Source organism: Carassius carassius, chromosome 6, assembly GCF_963082965.1.
Source record: "Carassius carassius chromosome 6, fCarCar2.1, whole genome shotgun sequence".
NCBI lineage: Eukaryota > Metazoa > Chordata > Actinopteri > Cypriniformes > Cyprinidae > Carassius > Carassius carassius.
In genome coordinates, this window is record NC_081760.1 from 29,141,794 (window position 1) to 29,162,690 (window position 20,897).

Consider the following 20,897-nt stretch of genomic DNA (forward strand, 5'->3'; position numbering starts at 1 on the left):
ACTAGAAATAATTAATTATTTCCAGTAGGACCATTGTTATGGGGTTATATTGGTCCCTGTCCATTTTTGCCATTTTAAATAACAATTTTGCCTGGTAGTTTATTTTATACATTACAACAATTAATAGTTAAGTTTTATAACATTTCTTAAGAAAATCTAGATTTAAAACTACAAATATAGTGCAGTATATTAATTATAAAACAAATAGTTCTGATTCATCAGTGCTATGTTCTAGTCTTATAAATAAAAAGCTTGTGTCATTAATATTTTTGGTATAGTCTTGACTATTTACAATTTAGGACTACTACACATATTGTGTTAATGTGAAAGAAGTGTTAATGAAAGTCAAATAGTGAAGGTGAGGTGTAGCGTAACAAAGTATGGTGTCCCATTCTAGGAATTTTTGCTCTGCAATTAAACCCATCCAAGTGCACACACAACGTGAACACACATTCGGAGCACTGGATAGCCATTTTTGCTTTGGCGTGTTTGGTACCTTTGCAGCAGTTGGGGGTTTGGTGCCTTGCTCAAGGGTCTCACTTCAGTCGTGGTACTGAAGGTGAAGAAAGGTCATTATATAAGAAAGATCATTTTTGTTATAGATACGTTCTGAAACATTTTAACATCACAGCTCAGCTAAAACTGATTGAAATTTAATGCCACCTATTACAAAAAAAATTATTTTACTTGTATGAGATTTTTGCTGAGCTATCTCTCTTGTCTTTTTTTCTGTCTCTCATAGGTTGCTCAGATAGTAATAGGATTGCTGATCATCTCCTATTCTATATCACTGCTGTCCACTGAGACCACCATGAGAACGTTGGTGTGCCATGGTGGAGTAGCCTTATATAACACTAATACATTAGGAAATGGTGGTTATACAACAGTTTAAGGTGATAGCAAAGTATTTAAAGGAATGTACAGTAAATTGTATACCTGCCAACGATGGACATATCACTGAACTTCATTTTTCTTTCCTTTTTCCAAACAGTTTGTCATTTCTGGTGCAGCTGGAATAGCAGTGGAAAAATATGCTACCTGCAAAGCAGTGAGTCTGAACTTAAAACAAGACGGACAAACTGTTAGAGCACATTTTAGATATTGGCACATGCCATTCCTGTATTTCACCCGTAATCAAATGCAAAGGCTCCACATCATAAGCACATTCTGTATAACAGAAAATCTAAATAAATAATTAAAAAGACAAAAAATTATGAAATTTGCACATAAACTCTGTATGTTTGGTGGTCTCTGCTGTGGCTATTATCATCTCAGTTATTGCACTTATCATGTACTATGCTGACATTGCTTTCAATCTGCCAACCAAATGCCACATGGGACTACGCCAGAAGTTTGACCACCAGTATTATGCCACTGTAAGTATCTCATACCCTCATATGTGAGAGTTATATCATATTAAACAGTTGCGTATTTTATTAAGGACTCTTTCTTTAAATCAGCATTTTAGCACAGCATTGAAGACAACCATCTCCATGGTCAGTATGGTCCAGACAGCAATTTCCTCTGCTTTTACAGTTATACTGTAAAATAAGAGGAGGAACTTTACAGGATATGCTGTAAATATTTCATTAGAAAAATATTTTATTATATAGATATATATTTTATCATATATATTTTTCTCTCCCAGACCGTGACTGAATGACATCCTGCTTATTTCTGGATCTAAATTAGAGGTCCTTATCCACTTCATATAGCCTATATGTGTGTTTTTTTCTTGTACATATGCATTTAAGTGTTGTTGTATTTTGATAAAATCTAAAGTAAATTGTATTCTTTTATATAAAGATTAAAATAAAAATACAAAGATTGTTTTTTTATTTAAGTTACAATTAAAGATGACTTTTTTTTAAACAACTTGATGAAACACCACCACATTATGATGTCCCCATCATTTTAGCTCAACTTCGTTTGTTAATAACAAAAAAAAAAGTTAGTAGTTAGTAATGACACGAGCTAGCGGTTTACTTTATTTAAAAAATGATACCTTTTACGATGAAAATGCTTATCTCATAAAGATAAGCGTTATTTGATATTCGCCGTTTATGGACATATTTTTGTGATGGCGAAATACCAAAGTCTATTGTAAAAGAGCTTAGCCCACGAAATAGTAGTCAAAGAAAACTTATAAATAAATAAAATAAAATAAATAGGAAGCTCAGAACACCATGCAGCAAACTAACATCATGTATTAAATATTCATGGTACCCCGTCAAAAGATTCGTGTGTTGTTTGTTTGCTATCAAAACAGGCAACGGTCCTCACTACAACAGAAGCGATTTATTCCCGGTCCTGTCATATATTAGTTTCTACTAGATTTAAGGTTTATTTCTAGTCGCAGGGCAAGTAATAATGCTTTGTCATATATTTGTCATTTTTTCTCCAAAGACTGTACATAAGTCTTTGTACAGCGTATGTATTGAATTTGGTTCCTGTCTCCATCACAACATTTCTAGAACTTTTCATTTTGAAATTAACAAATCACCTTTCTTTATGTCCCTCTCATAGTTTCTGTGATGCAGAGACCAGCTGTGGTGATTGACAGCTTCAAGCCCATCATCATATTAACACCGTGGTGGTCGAAACCAAGAGATGCTTCATAGACCGGGCAAAGTGCTGAAAATAAAGTGGCTTGGGAAAGAAGTCCAGGCATGAATAGACTTACTTGCATATAGTGCCAGTAAAACATTAATGGACACATTAATTACTTTGTAGGTTTGAAACATTTATATTGAAGCTTCTATTGTTTATTTAAATCCTCTGAAGATGGATGCCAATTGTGGAACCTTTGATGATTACACACACATTCATACACAGTACACCACTGTGATGTGAAATTAGTTGATTCAGCTAACATTTTTGACTAGTAAATTATGTCAACTAATATTATCAATCACCATTTTTCTATATGTTTTACTCCTGTCTAGCATTTATAGTGCTGAAGTGATGACATATTTTTGTAGGCCATAACCAAGAAATGAGAGAGCATTTTAGCAATTAGAGTTCCATTGTCCTCTAGTCAACAGGATTTTTACCAGATTCTTTACTTTTCTATTGATTAATTTTTTGTTAAATGCCTGAAAATCTTAAGAAAAACTTACTTGGCCTGCAAAAATGTAATCACTGAAGCGCTATATTGACAGCTGCCCATTTAGCCTACCTGTACAGGTCCTTCTAAAAAAATTAGTATATTGTGATAAAGTTCATTATTTTCCATAATGTAATGATAAAAATGAAACTTTCATATATTTTAGATTCATTGCACACCAACTGAAATATTTCAGGTCTTTTATTGTTTTAATACTGATGATTTTGGCATACAGCTCATGAAAACCCAAAATGCCTGTCTCAAAAAATTAGCATATTTCATCCGACCAATAAAAGAAAAGTGTTTTTAATACAAAAAAAGTCAACCTTCAAATAATTATGTTCAGTTATGCACTCAATACTTGGTCGGGAATCATTTTGCAGAAATGACTGCTTCAATGCGGCGTGGCATGGAGGCAATCAGCCTGTGGCACTGCTGAGGTGTTATGGAGGCCCAGGATGCTTCGATAGCGGCCTTAAGCTCATCCAGAGTGTTGGGTCTTGCGTCTCTCAACTTTCTCTTCACAATATCCCACAGATTCTCTATGGGGTTCAGGTCAGGAGAGTTGGCAGGCCAATTGTTCATGGTCAGTAAACCATTTACCAGTGGTTTTGGCACTGTGAGCAGGTGCCAGGTCATGCTGAAAAATGAAATCTTCATCTCCATAAAGCTTTTCAGCAGATGGAAGCATGAAGTGCTCCAAAATCTCCTGATAGCTAGCTGCATTGACCCTGCCCTTGATAAAACACAGTGGACCAACACCAGCAGCTGACATGGCACCCCAGACCATCACTGACTGTGGGTACTTGACACTGGACTTCAGGTATTTTGGCATTTCCTTCTCCCCAGTCTTCCTCCAGACTCTGGCACCTTGATTTCCGAATGACATGCAAAATTTGTCCAAAAGTCCAGTGCTGCTTCTCTGTAGCCCAGGTCAGGCGCTTCTGGCGCTGTTTCTGGTTCAAAAGTGGCTTGACCTGGGGAATGCGGCACCTGTAGCCCATTTCCTGCACACGCCTGTGCACGGTGGCTCTGGATATTTCTACTCCAGACTCAGTCCACTGCTTCCGCAGGTCACCCAAGGTCTGGAATCGGTCGTTGTGCAGCGTTTTTTGCCAAATTTTTTCCTTCCCACAGACTTCCCACTGAGGTGCCTTGATACAGCACTCTGGGAACAGCCTGTTCGTTCAGAAATTTCTTTCTGTGTCCTACCCTCTCGCTTGAGGGTGTCAATGATGGCCTTCTGGTCAGCAGTCTTACCCATGATTGCGGTTTGGAGTAATGAACCAGGCTGGGAGTTTTTAAAAGCCTCAGGAATCTTTTGCAGGTGTTTAGAGTTAATTAGTTGATTCAGATGATTAGGTTAATAGCTCGTTTAGAGAACCTTTTCATGATATGCTAATTTTTTGAGATAGGAATTTTGGGGTTTCATGAGCTGTATGCCAAAATCATCAGTATTAAAACAATAAAAGACCTGAAATATTTCAGTTGGTGTGCAATGAATCTAAAATATATGAAAGTTGAACTTTTATCATTACATTATGGAAAATGATGAACTTTATCACAATATGCTATTTTTTTGAGAAGGACCTGTATATTATCTCGAGCTGAATTCTAGCTCAATTTAATTCAAACTAACAATAGGGGGCAGTAATAAACATGTGAACATGCTCAGCTTGAACATGTCAATGTAACTGTTCCCAGCATATACTGTACATAGACTGGTGTTTCTTTTAGGTGTTTTCATGCTGTCACACTTATCAGGAATCGACATGGACACTAAAGACTATGATGGACAGACAGTAATGCATGAGGCAGTTTATCTGAGAGACAAATCCATGATCACCAAACTAATAGAATATGGAGCCGCACCCCAGACAGCAATATAGTGTTGGCCCAGATCCGGCCCACATCTGGCCCATGTGAAATCCATTTGGGCCAGATCTGGGCCGACACTGCTTGCTGTCTGGGACCCCTTGTTTGAACTACACTCAGGTTGGACAATACTTTGGGCTTTTAATGTTTGAAATAAAATAAATAAATAATCTCTCATTTCTCTTTCTATTTTTTTTCTTATTTATTATTCTGTATTTGTGACATTCTTTCTCACTCTGCTTGTTCTGTATTTGTATGAGGACTATACTTTCAGTTTCATATAAGTTCCGTTGTGTCGCTCGTTCGAATGGGACGGGCAGTCTAGTCCACTCCAAAAGTTTGTCCGAGGAAGTGCACAGTTGATTGGTGAAAAGACAGTAGACCTGTCTCTCAAGGTGAGCTGACATTGTAAAAATCTAGTCTATCAAGTTTATACTAAACGTTTTGTGCCATCGTTCAATATAATTAATGCTGGCTCTATGAGAAACCAAGTAGCAACCAAGCAAGACATTTGACAAAAAAAAAAGTTTGTTAGGTTGTTAAAACATTTGTTCAGTGTAATATTTGTAAAATTTCTGATTGTCAAATATGCAATATTCAACAGTTAATGTGTGAACTTGAGGTACTCTGAAATGCCAGGTTTTTTTTACCTTGACACCAGATGATGGACATTTAAAATGTCTAACAAAAGTGAAAGTAGTTCTCAGAAAAGCAGAAGAGTCATTTGCCACATGGTTTGCTAATTTGCTAATGCAACATAACTTACCACATGATCCTTGCTGTACTGGGAAGGTCTTTTTTTTTTTTTTTGAAAAACAATGATATTGTATTTGTTTATTTATGGGCATCAGTTTCTACAAAGTGGTTGTAAAAGGGCTGTCAGATGACCTAGCATCAGCCCTTAACATGGTCATCCAGTACGTTATGGAAATCTTGGAATCGGCAGGAATTGAAGGTAAATGTGAAGGTAAATGTATAAAAATCATACCTGAAAGCTTGAATTTATTTTAAACAAAACACATTTACACATGTACGTTTTAATGTTTTTATCTAGCCAAGTTAACCTACCAAAAAGTTAGTCTGGAGGGAGTGATTTTTGTCACACAGTGGGCACTTGTGGTTGTTGTGGCCTACTGGATAATAGCCTTCATCCAGCGTTTGGTTGTTGGAGCTGTAAGGCTGGCTCTGCGGCTGCTGAAGGTCACCTTTGCCATGGGCGTGTTTGGATTGATTCTCAGCGACGCTGGAGCCTCTGCAGAAACCACAGCAATAAGACTAGTGGGCCTGGCGTGTGTGTGTGTCCTGTTAGGAGTAGGTACATCTGCAAAGCCAGATACACACCTTCAGGACAAAATCAAGATGTTGGAGAGACGACTAAGAGAGATGGAGAAAAGCAAAATGGAATGATGGGGAAATCCTCATCAGACCAGAAATATTTACAGTTGTAAATCCATGTAATCCAGCATGATATTGTAACTTGAAACTCTGCAAAGGAACCACATTGTTTGTCTAAACTGGGAGGGTGCTTCAGTATTCCAAGTGTTAGTTAAAAGATGATTCATTCTCAAGTCGAACTTTGGGTCCAATAGCACGACAGGATCTGGCATCTGAGGGGTTTAATTGTTAACAAAAGGACTGAATCTAATGTCCAAACACCGTTTGTGGGGTCTTGAGGTACAGCGAACAGCAAAATGTATTTACACTGCATTTAAATAATCATGTTTTTGTTGCTTAGTACATTATTCACTGATGTGATGCACAGGGCAACAGTACAACATGTATTTAATCAGTTAATTATAGTATTATAGACAATTATTGACATTTTTTTCAACAAAAGCACTTTTGATAAATGGCAACAGTCTACTGCATTTTTTCTTTGACTGTATTTTGGAGTGAAAAAACATGACACGAATCACTGAAGTCAGAAAAATACATATATACTTTTTTTGTTGTTGTTGTTGTTGTTACATCCAATTCTACATATCCCCTTCAATTGGGTGAATCCAGTGGAATATTTTGTGTTATGGGGAAATTATTGAAACCTCACTGGTTGCAGTGTCTGTTATGATAAAAAAATAGAGTAAATAGAGATGCTCAATGTGCAGACCTTAAAAACAACATAAATATGTATTATAATCATGTTTATTGTCATTCTTATTATAGTTCAAAGTGTGACAACAAATTGCATTTCATTTCCAATAATGCAACATATAACAAGGGAAATTACTTTGCCGGTTGGCACTAGATGTTAGACAAAATTAAAAAAAAATATATGTATATATACTTAAAACATGTAATGATAATATAAAATATGAACAGTAAACATAGTCCAGGTGAGGAAATTGATAGCAGTTGAAGGGCAAATAAAATGACCCATCATTATGCAGGTACAACACAAATCGTATTAAAATGTCACTGTAATATTTTACACACATTATCAAGGTTCAAGTATATCAAGTAGCATTTTTTTTTTCAGCTAAAAGCACTATGAAACTGCAAATGCAACTACTTGCATGGTAGTTAAGAAAATTCCCTGAAACACTGGTAATACATCTAAATTCACTAACATGCATTACTAATAACATGCATTATATCTGTTTAACTTTAGACATCCTGTCATTTTTTCATATATATTCCTGATTCCTGAGGCTTACATGATACTGTTTAAGCAGGTAAAAATATCAATATATATTTTAGTTTTCTTAGGTTACAGGTTTTTGTTGTTGTTGTTTCCCAACACTACAGTAAGGTAAGCGTGTACATTTAAGTTTGCAAAAAAGTAAATAAGAGTGAATACATACACTACAATCAATAGTTTATGGACATTTGCACAACTACATCCTACAATAATAAAATAATGGCTTCTTATTCAATGTAGTTCTACACAAAAGTGTAGAATATAGCCTTTTCAGCCTGACTGAATGGAGAGATTAGATAAAGTAGTTCACTTTCACCTTCAAACTGAACTTCAGGACAGGTCATAACTAGTGTGCGTCTATGGTAATTGCTCTGCTATTAACTTAAACAAACACGTCTGTTAAAAGCCCATTCAGAGGGTGAGTCATTCTTTTGTCCATATTGTAACGTGACTTTGATATGAAAACATATTGGTGAAATATGGAGGTAGGTTTTTAAAAATTGTTGGTATCATTCAACAGTTTTTTCTTCTGTTATTAAAGAGTAGCAAGAGAGTGACATTAAGCTGTAAGAAAAAGACACGCATCTTTGGAAGCTGTTTTTCATGGGAAAACAGTAAACGGATTTGAGGTACAGTAAGTAATAGATAAATTGATTTCGTTTTTTTTTTTCCTTATGCAAATTGTAATAACCTCCTACATCACTTAAGCTAGACTGAGTCCTGAAAGAATAGGTCTAATCATAAACAATTTAAGTAGTAGTTTTAATTAAGGTCCTATTATTTCTAACGCCAAAATTATTATTATTCTTTTTAAGGCTTGGATTTTATATGAATCTAACAAACAAGTGTTTGTTTCTACATCCCTTGCAGGGATAATTCAGGATTTTGGAGTAACTACAGGAAGTTGTTGCCAGAAGACTTTCCTTTGTTAACATCAAACTGGAAACCAGATTCACCGGAGTTAAGGATATCCATTGAAACGCCGGTCCTATCAGATGGTTGAGACTAGAAATAAAACAGGTAAGAGAGTGAAACACAGAGAGACATTGGGAATATGAAATGTGTCAGGTGTAAAGCTTTACTTTTTCTTACAATCATTTTCAGCAATGCAAGGCGCTTTTACTGCAATTTGTAAAAAAAAAAAAAAAAAAAAAAGTAAGAAATTTAATGCAAAGTAACTGTTACTGAATGACTGAACAGTTAAAAATACTTAAATAACACTAAAATATGGTCCAAGAAAGGTTAACTCAAGCAGATGTTAATAGAAAAAAAGTTAAGGGTAGAAAAGGTTAGATGTTACCTGAGGCTGAGGTGTGAGCAGTGGTGCAGTTGGCGGCAGTTCAGGCCCAGAAGGAGCACTGCTCATTACTGGTGCATAGTTCTGAGGACACACAGTGTCTTGTTTAAAAAATCTTGTTAAAATAAGCAAGTTAACGGGTAGATCACCCAAAAAAAATTAAATACTGTCATTTACTCACCCTCAAGATGATTCAAACCTGTATTAGTTTCTTTCTTTTGATAGTTGACAGTAGCCAATGACTACCCTAATATTATTTTCCATACTATAGAGGTTAGCGACTAAGTTGTTTGCTAACCAATATTGTTCAAAATATCTTCTTTTGTGTTCAGCAAAAGAAAGAAATTCATACATGTTTGGAACAACTTGATAGTGAACAAATGTCAGAATTGTCAATCTCTTTAACTTTGTGTTGCACCTTTCAGAGCAATTCATGCATTTTAATTTCATTTTATCCTTTATATATTTGCTTGCTATCTTTGATTACAAATAAGCACATAGAAATAAAAACCCACAGGATGAAAAGCAAAGAGATTTGCATTGCAAGATTTTGGATGTACCACAGGTGCAGGTGGTTGGTAGTTGGTTGGAGGGGCATTCCACTGGGGCGGCTGAGCAGGTCCAGGTCCAGAGGCAGGAGGGTAGACAGGGTTTTGATAAAAACCCTAAAAAAACAGAAAATGCACAAAATTATTTTTTTTTCCAGGCAAACTTAAATAAATAAATAAACTTTGTACTGGTTAATTAAGTTTTTTCATGCGTCCACAGGCTAAAAACCAAACCAGATTTCATGTTGGTCTTGGGGACCGTGCACAGACAACATGTTTAGACCTTTCCACTGCTTGCTTTAACATAGTTTTTCTATGTAAACATGCCTTTCGTGATGGACGCCTTTGTGAGTGCTCTCGCATCTAGCACTGTTTACAGCAACTCACATATGGCATAGTGTTTCAAAATTATGGTTCTTGACAACTTCTTGTGTTGTAACATTCCTGATTTGTCACTTTGGATAGAAGGATCTGTGGTAAATCTCTGTGCATGTAAACTTACAGAGTTGGGAGGAACAGCAGGTTGTCCGCCTGACTCTGGTGGATAAGGATGAGACGGATAACCAGCGATGTAGCCCTTCAGTCAAAAACAACAAACCATTAATATTACTTACAATGCACACCAGCTACAATTGTTTGTTTTTTTATGCATTGATTTTGTTTGCCTTTTTTTGTTTACAGGATAGTGGAGAACGGGCAGGAAAGTGTAGGGAGACAGACAGATTTTCACATTTATTTAACCTGGCCAGTGTCTCCAGGACCTACTGGATCAGCTATTTAAGCAATTTGGAACATGTATTCAAAAGATTTTAAAGTTGCTTCCACCTTAGGATGAACTTGTGTTGTAAAATTCCTTATTTGTCACTTTGGATGGAAGGATCTGTGGTAAATCTCTGTGTATGTAAACTTACAGGGTTGGGAGGAACAGCAGGTTGTCCGCCTGACTCTGGTGGATAAGGATAGTGATTCTGACCTGGATCTGGTTGAGACGGATAACCAGCAATGTAGCCCTTCAGTCAAAAACAGCAAACCATTAATATTACTTACAATGCACACCAGGTACAATTATTTATTTATTTTTTATTTTTTTATGTATTGATCCCTGTTTTTTTTGTTTGTTTTTTTTACAGGAAAGTGAAGGGAGACAGAAAGGCTCTCCACATTTATTTTACCTGGCCATTGTCTCCAGGACCTACAGGACCAGACATAGTGTTGCTGCAAGGTGTAGACATTGGTACACTGTTGGGCTGACTTGTGTTTGATTTAGTGGTCTGACAACATTTGCAGATTCTCTTTCTGCAGCAGAAGCAGATTCCACCAGGAATGCCAAGCAGCAGCAGAGCTAGAAGACCTTTATTGGCGGAATAATCACGATGATCTACATAGATATTTGAAGAGACAAGAGAAGAACAGACATCAAGAGATGTAATAATGCATGTGGTGAACCAAATCTCTAAATGAAAATCAGCAAGACATACACATACACAAGACACAGCCCGATTTTCTTTCTTGTTTTTAAGTCATCTCTTACTTTCACCAATTCTGCACTTTTTTTAAAAATACAAAATACAGCTTTCAGTGTCATATTAATCTTCATAAATCATTCTAATATGCAGATTTGATAGTGATTTGAAAGATTTCTTATCACTGCAAAAACAAAAATTTGTGGAAAGCGTGATACATTTTTCGGCATTCTATGATAGAAAAAAGTCAGAACGGCATTATTTGAAATTGAAATCTTTTGAAACATTATAAATGTGTTTTGATCAACTGAAACTGTCACTTTTGATTTATTTAACTCATCCTTGCTGAATATCCTTGTGTTGACTTATTCTTTTTTGAATGTGTCATTTTAAAAGATTTTTTAAAAAATAAGTATTTTCTTACCCACTAGTATCATTGTATTGTTGGAGACGAGTCTTCGTTTCTGATCGGTGAGCTCGTATCTGCCTACATCTGAAACATTTACATTGAGAATCTGAATCATTTCACTGCTCACTTTAAGCCGGCTGACATAGTCTGGGTAGTTTCGTCCCACAGGAACTCCATTATCCACCAGGAGGAGAGATGAATAATTATTGTAAAAGCGAAGTATGGCATCAGCCTGCTTGAGTCCTGCCAGAGATATGCTCAGAGTTTCACCTGCGACACAATCAATGATGCCTCTGTTGGCTGTAAAGGAGAGAATGACAGATAGTGAGGATATGTAGGACAATCACATAGATATTATTCTGAGTGGGAGGTTTAAATTACTACTCACACTTGACCTTCACTATATAACTGCTGATGGTTGCACCAAAGTGATTTAACAAGGTGTAGGTTCCCTCATCATCAAACGTAACACGTTGGATTCTGAATGTCCAGTCCTTACCGACACTGGTCACGTAGCCTTTACTTGGCCGCAAAGAATTGGTAGCGTGGTTCCAAATAGTAAATCTTTCAGTCTCATTAGCATTTACAAACTCCAACCTCTGTGTCCTCTCAGGAAGATCCAGAGTCAGCTGCTGGCCATGGAATACAAGCTTCTGAGATAATGCAGAGACTGACACTGGGGGAGAATTTTTTTTTTTTAGTTCTTTTGAACTGTTGGCAGTTAACATCATGTGTAGGCTGTTTATTTGTATTACATGATTCAGCTTGTCCTGTTATTCTTCTGAATGTTCAGGGAGGTTAATAAGCAAATGTTATAATACCTGCACAAATAGCAGTTGAAAGGAGGGTCCAAACACTCAGCATCTGTCTGAGAAAAGTTCTATCAGTATTACAGATGTAACCTGTTTGTTCAGAGTATCCCCACACTCTAAAAACACTAGGATGATTTATATATATATATATATACACATTTTTTTTTTCAACCCAGCAGGAAATAGGACAGAACATGTTGGCAAATGCCTGCATATTTTTCTGTGTGCATCCAAACATAAGTAATACTGGCGGATATTAAAAGGTTAGTTCACCCAAATAGCAAAATTATATCATTAATAATTTCCAATACGCACCAATACCAATACCAGAACCAAACTGATTCTTTCAGTGTTTGATTCTGAACTGATTCTGTGCTAGTGTTATGAGCGCGGGTAAACCGAAGGCTTGAATCAAGGGCAATCATCGCAAATGACGTCATTACGTCGAGCGCAAAAGAACCGGTGAACCGTTTTCTTAAACCGATTTATTGAATCGAACTGTCCGAAAGAACAACTGGTGATGCGAGAACTGATGCAACCGGTTCTTGACTCGTGAACGAGTCAATGGTTCGTTCATTATCTGGCTCGGCTCGGTGTTCATCTTCAGTTCTCTCTTCACAGCAGTTCAGTCAGTGTACTGTTTGAGTACATGAATTACTCCGGGATAGTGGTTTATTTGAAATCAAAGGGAGAGTCAGCCACATTAAAAAAGTTAACAGCTTAAGTCATTTGTGGATTAATGCGTATTGAAGATGCGAACCGTTTAAAACGATTCAGTTCGATTTGGTGAACTGGTTCAAAAAGATCTGGTTACATCGAATGATTCGTTCGCGAACCGGATATCACAAACTGCTTTGTTTTGAACTCTCTCTCACAACAGACACGGAAGAGAAGACAATGCTGAATAAAGTCGTAGTTTTTGCTATTTTTGGACCAAAATGTATTTTCGATGCTTCAAAATATTCTAACTGACCCTCTGATGTCACATGGACTACTTTGAAGATGTTTTTCTTACCTTTCTGGACATGGACAGTATACCCTACACACAGCTTCAATGGAGGGACTGAGAGCTCTCGGACTAAATCTAAAATATCTTAAACTGTGTTCCAAAGATAAACGGAGGTCAACGGGTTTGGAAAAACATGAGGGTAAGTTATTAATGACATAATTGTGCTATTTTGGTGAACTATCCCTTTAAAGGGGTCCTATTATGCTTTTTCACGTTTACAACTTTATTAGTCTGTTGCTGTTTGAGCATTAAAAAGATCTGCAAAGTTACAACGCTCAAAGTCCATCTCAAAAAGAGATATTTTATTTAACAGAAATCACTTATCAAAAACTACAGCGAATGACTCGTATTGACTGTACAACGCCTATTTTCCGGGATTTGTGATATCACAAATATAAAGGAATGGGACGAGACCTAGTTAAGCTGCACTAGAGAAGGCATTGAGGGTTATCACTACGAGGTATTGTAATAATGTAAAATATGTGAAATATAATGTGTTTCTTGAACAACCTAGTATGAGAGCCTGTTCTAGTATGCACCCCCCCCCCCCCCCCCCCCCAAAAAAACCCATGAAGACTTTGTAAAAGAGCATAATAGGATGCTTTTAAACATAATGCCTACCACATCATATTTGATACATGAGTTTCTAAGGTCTCTAAATGATCATCTGATAGATAGTTCATACTTTCTTGCAAGTGGAAGGCCTTTTAGTGTAATTCTAAATATGTCCACTTTAAGGGTGTGGTAGCCTACTTGTATAAATCTTTACAGATTTTTGTAGTCCTCTACCAGTTCAGTTGCAATCATAGATTGCAATTCTTGCTTCTGCGATCTTTAAGAATTGTTTAAGTGTAGTACTGTTAACACGGTGTTTATTAATTAAATATCCTATAGACAAGATGTTTTAGTACACTGGAACGCCCAAACAAATGGCGGCTAATGGACAGCTTTCCTGAAGGGCGTTAGATCAACTTGATTGAGCCAGATCCTCAAATGACCACACGTTACGCCCGAATACACGAAACAATTAGATTTAGTAATGCCGAGAAGCCCCATAAATGAACGAAGAAAAAACGGCTATAATTTAAATTAAACAATGTCATTAACGTAGGCTAATCAATTAGACTGAGACGCTGTAGATGCAAACTATAAACTATATACAACTATAACGCAATGTTTGACAAAATATGCATCTTAGACGCCTGTAAAAAATATTAGGATGGCTTTCAACAACAAACGCTCACGCGCCTCTTGCATGTGGATTATAACGTAGCCTATTGTTACTTTTATTGTAAAGCGAAAGGAGAAAACGGATGTATTGGGGTTTAAAACAACATACTTTACAGAAAAACAACGACTTTGAATAAGAAAAACAAGCTTTAAATCGCAAAAAAAAATTGCGTTTGGTTATTTTCTGCAGTTTTAACAAAGATTATTCACACAGAAAGTCCATTGCATACTCACGGTTTCATTAATATGATGGATGTTACCGTTGAAAACTGAGGATTTAGCCGTGTAACCGAGCTGTAAATTACCGTCAGTAGGAGTGTCATGTGTGGAACTGGAAGAGTTCTCAGCCCTTCTGCTCTCGTGCGAATAAACCAATAACAAAACCCCCTCGGGCGCATTCCTCTCCTTTTGTCTCTCCCCACCCGCTTGAATGCGAGGAAAGGTTAATATGGTCGTGAGGATTGATGTGTGTGGAGGTTTGGACTGAGTATTTGAAAAATATGAATGGCAAACGTAATCTATGATTGTGAGAAATATGATCCACACCTTAAAAGTCGAAGAGGAGAACCAACCTTGTTCCCTAAATGTTGGGTTAGGCACAGGATTGGGGATTAACGGAATACATTTTTAAAGTAACTCTCCCAAGCCTGGGTAGCGGCGGCATGTGATATCTAAAATCTATTTCCCTTCATTGCATTACCATGTTAAAATAGTTGACTTGACCTTTAGAAGATTTAGAATATTTTTTGGAACTATTCGTGTAAATAATTAGCCAAGTAGCTTTGACAGCTTGGCTTTAACACAACTATTTGTTGTTGATTTAATAATTTTAAAATAAATACAGGGGTAGAGTCATCACACCAATTAATGAATTTTATTCTACAAACCTAATTCATAATCCCGAATATAGAGGAGGCTGGGACTGGCCCGTCTATTTATACTAGTGCTTCAGCCTTCAGCTGTTCCTTCTATATTTTCTGCAACAGCTTATGGTCTCCATTCACAGACACTAACAAAGACCTTGCAAGTCTGCTTAAAGAAACGCAACATGATACATACTTCAGAGGTGTGGCTAGAGGACCCCTCCTATCCCAGCATGCATCTGTCTCAGTGCAGTGCTCATGAGTAGCCACTTTGTAGAGGGATCTATAGGCCTTGTTGTTGGAATACAACAACAACAACAACAAAAATTAAAAATTAAAACATAAAATTAATGGTTAAGAAACTATAGCATCAGTTGAATGATTGTGTTATGCAAAATTAGGAGATTTCTGCTATAGCTCCTGTTGTCTTCATAAAGAATTCTGCCAAACAGGTGTTGTACCGAAGCTTGTTTCTGACACGGAATAATGAATAAATAAAAAAATGCGACTTTTTATCTTAATTATGAGTTCTGACGTCGTGACTTCTCAGAATCGCAAGAAATGCTGAATTACAAGATGTTGACTTGCAAAATAAGAAAAATCTGATTTGTGAGATAAGAAGTTGCTATACGCTTTTAAATTGTTTTGCAAAATATAAACCATAAAAAATAATTGCTAGATGCAATTTCATAAAGTTGATGGGAATAAACTCAGATTTTGAAAGAAAGGGAGAATTTGGAGATATATAAATTGGTAATTGTGAATTGTGAGGAAAAAAGTCAGAATCGCAAAATATATACTCAGAATTGTGAGATGTAAACTCAGAATTGTGAGAGCCAGAAATAAAAAGTTACAATCACATATTTATTTACTGTTTTTCAGCTGTTTGTTATTCCATGAAGGGAACTTCCCCATCTTTGCTTCTAAATACAGTTTGAAAAGGAAAACTGCTTCTGTGATTTTTCTGAATAACTATGATGATTGTCTTTGGAGAATATGGACTCCTGTTAGAGAAAAGGATTATTATTTTGCTCACATACAGTGGTAATTTAGATCACTCCTGAATTGATGTTGCAAGACTGACCCACCAGATTTCACAACAGCCCTTTATATTTCACATAACTTTTAGTCTTAAATTAAACAGAGAAATCGATGGTAGTTCTGCCTTCACAAATATTATCTGTCTCACTGAATGTTAAAGGTGCCATGTGCAAAAATTGAGCTAAAAATATTCAAAAAATTACCTACACGCATCAAAAGTATGAGAAGAAATAAGGGCGATGATGTCATTAAAAAAATGTAAAGTTATAGTGCTGCAGAGATATCAACCTTAATTAGCAGTAGCATTACTAGCCCCGGCCCGACAGGTGTCGTTATACCAGTTTCTGCCATGGGAGGCGGTATGCGGGCAACATAACCACCAGCCAACCTGCAATACACGAATAACTCGCACGGCTTGTGGGCGTAATCTAACCTGATGTCAATCAAGCGGAAGGATGGTTGGTTGAAGCCCTTGGCAAGAGACCACCACCCGCTACAGGGAAACAACCGCGCTCGGAAACACAAATCAAATCCGATAAGAAAAGGAGCCAAACCAGAGTAAACATCGGCACTGCTGATGCATTGCTTTCAATCGCTGGAGACAACTGATGGACCTGAAAGAAATGAGGTTCGACACCGAACTTGCAACATTTCTTTTGGATTGGTAAGTTAGATGCTGTTAGTATTTTGCTAGAAGTTTGTTTTATATGTTTGTGTATTTTTCTTCGGGAAGTTATAACATAGAAATGTATCGAAGGCTGTTCTATAAACGTGCTAATGTTAGCGATGGCTTACCGTAGCTGCGTTTGATAATTAGCTAGCTATAACTTTCAAAATCACTTGACATCACCCAACGTTCCTCTGGAGGCAAAACGTCCTCTTATAGCAGCGGTTCTCAATTCCAGTCCTCGCGCCCCACTGCTCTGCATATTTTGCACGTTTCTCTTTAACACACCTGATTCAGATAATCAGCTCGTTAGAAATGAACTCCGTGCATTAACTGTTTTTCAAATGTTCATTGCTCCCTACTCTCTGAGCAGGGGAAATCTGTTGAAGTTTACCTCACATCGAAACATTCATTCACTTTTGTGCTGTGCAGCGTCTTTAAACATGGACAACTGTGACATCATATACCTCTGTAAATCAATACAATTTAAATTCACGTCTTGCACACTTCAATGCACTTTGATTGGAACATATAGCTACGTTCACTTCAAACTGGAATCATGGCTGAATATCCTGTGATGACCACTTCGCAGGGCACTTATGTTCGAATAGAACAAATGTCTGAAGCTCTAAGAGAAACGTTCAAAATGTGCAGAGCAGTGGGGCGCGAGGTCTGCAATTGAGAACCGCTGTCTTATAGGCTTCGGCTATGCTCTAGTGTTGTTGTGAAGGTAGGGGCGGAGCATAGAGACTATGCCGTTTCTCGTTTGTTACTCTAGAGCAGGGGTTTTCAAACTGTGGGTCGCGACCCACTCGTGGGTCACGGAATGGAACAAGGTGGGTCGCACAAAGTCACTTGGCTGCAGCTAATTTTGCGTTTCAATGACACACAGACACTAACACAGTTCAGTCTAGGGCTGCACGAATGTGACGAGTGGGGCGGGGCCTAGTGCCATGGGAACAGAGCTAGGCCGGTGGAGTGATTGGGAAATGAGCAACACTCACCGGTCTCAAGAACCACGGAGGAGATCGGAAAGATACAAAAGAGGAGCGATGACAGTGAAGGACGAGAGAGGACCAGGCCTGGGTTTTATTTTGTGTTTGTTTTTTATTTGTGCACGGCAGTCATCCGAGAGGGGCTGTCGCGCTGTTTTGTGTTTATTTGGTTATTAAAACTTTGTTTGATTGTCCGCCGGTTCCCACCTCTTTCCACGAAGGAGTCATCGAGGCGGTGGGCTGGAGTGAGTTCGCCCCCCCCCCCCCCCGGCAACTCACTCCAGCCCACCACATCGAGCACCCTCGGCGGCAGACTCCTTCGCCCTGCTCGATGGCACTGCGGATTCACCCCAGCGGCGAAGGATCTTCGGCAGCGCGCCCCTCCTTCCTCCCTGGCTTCGGCACCAGTGTAAAACATTAAAATCTTCACAATCACAGGAAGAAGGAGGCGGGAACTGGGAACCCACTCATCACAACGATATAGCCCACCAACATTAATAATGAACTGCAATATCCTTAGTGTGATTTTCAAATTGCAATTAAGTCCGTGTGCGTTGCGTGTTTTGAAGGTCTCAGAGCAATGTCATTAAAAGGTTCAATCGGTCTTTTTTTACCTATTTCACAATTATTTTAATCTCCAAACTGTTTTAGATAGTTCTGCTTTGCTTCTTATGCTTTTCTAAAAAAGTGTTGGATTGTGCTCCGTTCTCGCCGACACACACGGAAGGATCATGAATGCAACAAAACACAGCAGCGCAGATCACACTTCACTGGAGTGAGCCTGCTTCACGTTTTTATGGACACTACATATTTTAACGCCAGTAAACAAAAATTAAAACTTGTAAATTTGTAGTGAAATTTTCAGTTGTACTCTAAAATAAAATGGTTATTTTTCTTAAATACTTAATTTCTGTCATAAAAATTTTAAGTAAGATTAGGTTTAAAGTAATTTCACTCGTTGTTTTTTTTTTTTTTTTTAATATTTTGGTGGGTCGTGAAATATATTACACTTGTCTAGGTGGGTCGTGGAATGGAAAAGTTTGGGAACCACTGCTCTAGAGTAGACCAATTCACTTTATTGAGGCATACTGCCCCCATCTGGTATGGAATGTGGAGTATGACTTGATTTTTTTGCCAGATATGACAGATGGCACCTTTAAAGACTTTTGTACACAAGTCCCTAACTTTCACAGTGATCCTCCAGTCCAGGGCCGTGGACAGACATTTTGAGGGGCAGTGGTCCTAACCAAAAAAAAGTGAAAATTAGTGAGGTCTGGGTGGGAAATGTGCTATAATAACCCCACTCATTACATATACTAAACACTTTAAAAGAGAAAGATATGTAGATGTTTGTGAAAGATTTTTTCTCTGTTTTGGAGGAATGAACATTGTTAAATTATGTCATATTGCACCATTACTTTTGGTTATGGGTAGGCCTAATTTTATCAGTCGTTTATTATTCATCGAGCGATATATAGGCCTATTGTTTTCATTAATAATCATTTCTATATAGATGATAACTTTTGTCTAGTGCCCTTATAAATGTTGTTGCCACGACTTTGTGGAAATTTAACTAGCATAGACATAACATACTTGTTATACAGAACTCTGCTCTATTGTTAGTCTAGTCTAGTATTTTTACAGTTTTACAGAGTTTTTATAACGTTTCTAACAGATTATATCGTGATGTTTTTTTTTTTTGCGTTTGCAACTTTGCCTTACCCTATGTGGTATCCTGTCAGCAATAACATGACTGTGGGCTCTTTTGATTACTATCAGTTTAAGTTCTGGCAGTGTTGCCAGATATTTTGGCTTGTCAGCATAACAGATGTAATGGTTGTTACATCAAAGCAAATGTATCCAGCTATAAAAATATGTTGTGCTGTTTTCCGGTGTGGTGAGTTGCCTGTGGCAACTGAATGCAAATAGTGAGAGCTCATGAGGCTGCTGGGATCTTTATTCATGCCACCAGAGATTGCCAGTCAGCTCTTCTGAGGAACAGGTTTTAGTCACCTGTTACATATTGTTATAACAACACCATGCTCTGTGTTGCTGTACTGAGCATGGTCACATTCTTGCTCTCAGTGGCAATCTATTTTAGGGCATGTCCCCCTCACTTTCAACATTTCTATGTTTATTTCATGACTGTCAGATGGACATTTGGAATGTAGTCATACCAGTTAGAGCATGTAATTGACCACAGTAAAGTGTTCAAAGTGATTTATTTTTTAAGTAATCCTCTCCTCTCTCTCTCTCTCTCTCTCTCTCTCTCTTTCTCTCTCTACTGAACAAAATCTGAATTTACCATTCCAATTGAAATGTATTATAATTGTTATATTATATTAAAATTAAAAGCATTAGCCTAGATATTAATATATACGCCTTCCCTTGTTTTGTGATTTAGTATATCTTTTTCCAAAATAGAAGGATAAAAACAGTATCTGATGCATTAAGAGCTAATGTCAATCAAAATGGATAACTATTATTTTTTTCTATTAGCCTACTTTGTGCAACCTTAAATTTACCATTGCAGATATTATTTTAATAATCTCTTAATTTTATTGAAATTGTATTAGTTTTTCTCAAATGCTAAAACACAAAAGCCAATCCTCTAAACCAAATGACCAGTTGTCTAAACACATTTACTAAATCTAGCCATCATTTTCCAATATCATAAACACATTTCACATGAAGACACAATTCACAAAACACAATCCTCCGTTCTCATAAATCTTAACACGTCTTTTTTGCTAAAACACAAGTTGCAAAAGAGATCTGCTCATATTCTCAAATGAAAGCTCATGTGATGCAAAATGCTTGCAACAGTCAGCAATATTTGAACACAATGAACACACCTGGCATCATTCATTACACACAATGACTCAAAATTGAAGACACTTGTTGCTAATGCTGTGACCACATGTATAAAAGCAAGTTCAGAGTG

General features: G+C 37.2%; 1 protein-coding gene across 3 annotated transcripts; it reads right to left on the reverse strand.

Moving 5' to 3' along the window:
- Positions 1 to 8,763: 8,763 nt before the first annotated feature.
- On the reverse strand, positions 8,764 to 14,788 carry LOC132142594 (uncharacterized). 3 transcript variants are annotated; one of them, XM_059552572.1, is made up of 9 exons: positions 14,622 to 14,787; positions 12,158 to 12,204; positions 11,725 to 12,012; positions 11,352 to 11,636; positions 10,637 to 10,842; positions 10,376 to 10,474; positions 9,967 to 10,041; positions 9,477 to 9,581; positions 8,764 to 9,000 (listed from the first exon to the last, which is right to left on the reverse strand). In XM_059552572.1, the coding sequence occupies exons 1-9, from the start codon at positions 14,783 to 14,785 to the stop codon at positions 8,893 to 8,895; spliced, it is 1,377 nt and encodes a 458-aa protein (XP_059408555.1). In that variant the 5' UTR covers positions 14,786 to 14,787; the 3' UTR covers positions 8,764 to 8,892. The 3 variants fall into 3 exon arrangements, with proteins under 3 accessions (XP_059408555.1, XP_059408557.1, XP_059408556.1); XM_059552574.1 differs by having other exon boundaries at positions 12,158 to 12,200; positions 14,622 to 14,786; XM_059552573.1 differs by lacking the exon at positions 9,967 to 10,041 and having other exon boundaries at positions 14,622 to 14,788.
- Between the last annotated feature and the right edge of the window lie 6,109 nt (positions 14,789 to 20,897).

Bases quoted from the DNA above. Each gene is read 5' to 3' on its own strand.
- LOC132142594 (XM_059552572.1), bottom strand. From the start codon at position 14,785: ATGCGCCCGAGGGGGTTTTGTTATTGGTTTATTCGCACGAGAGCAGAA. The intron at 10,042-10,375 runs GTAAGTTTACAT...TTTTGACTGAAG, and splicing joins CTGCTGTTCCTCCCAACCCT to GGCTACATCGCTGGTTATCC. The intron at 9,582-9,966 runs GTAAGTTTACAT...CTGTTTTTTTAG, and splicing joins CTGCTGTTCCTCCCAACTCT to GGTTTTTATCAAAACCCTGT.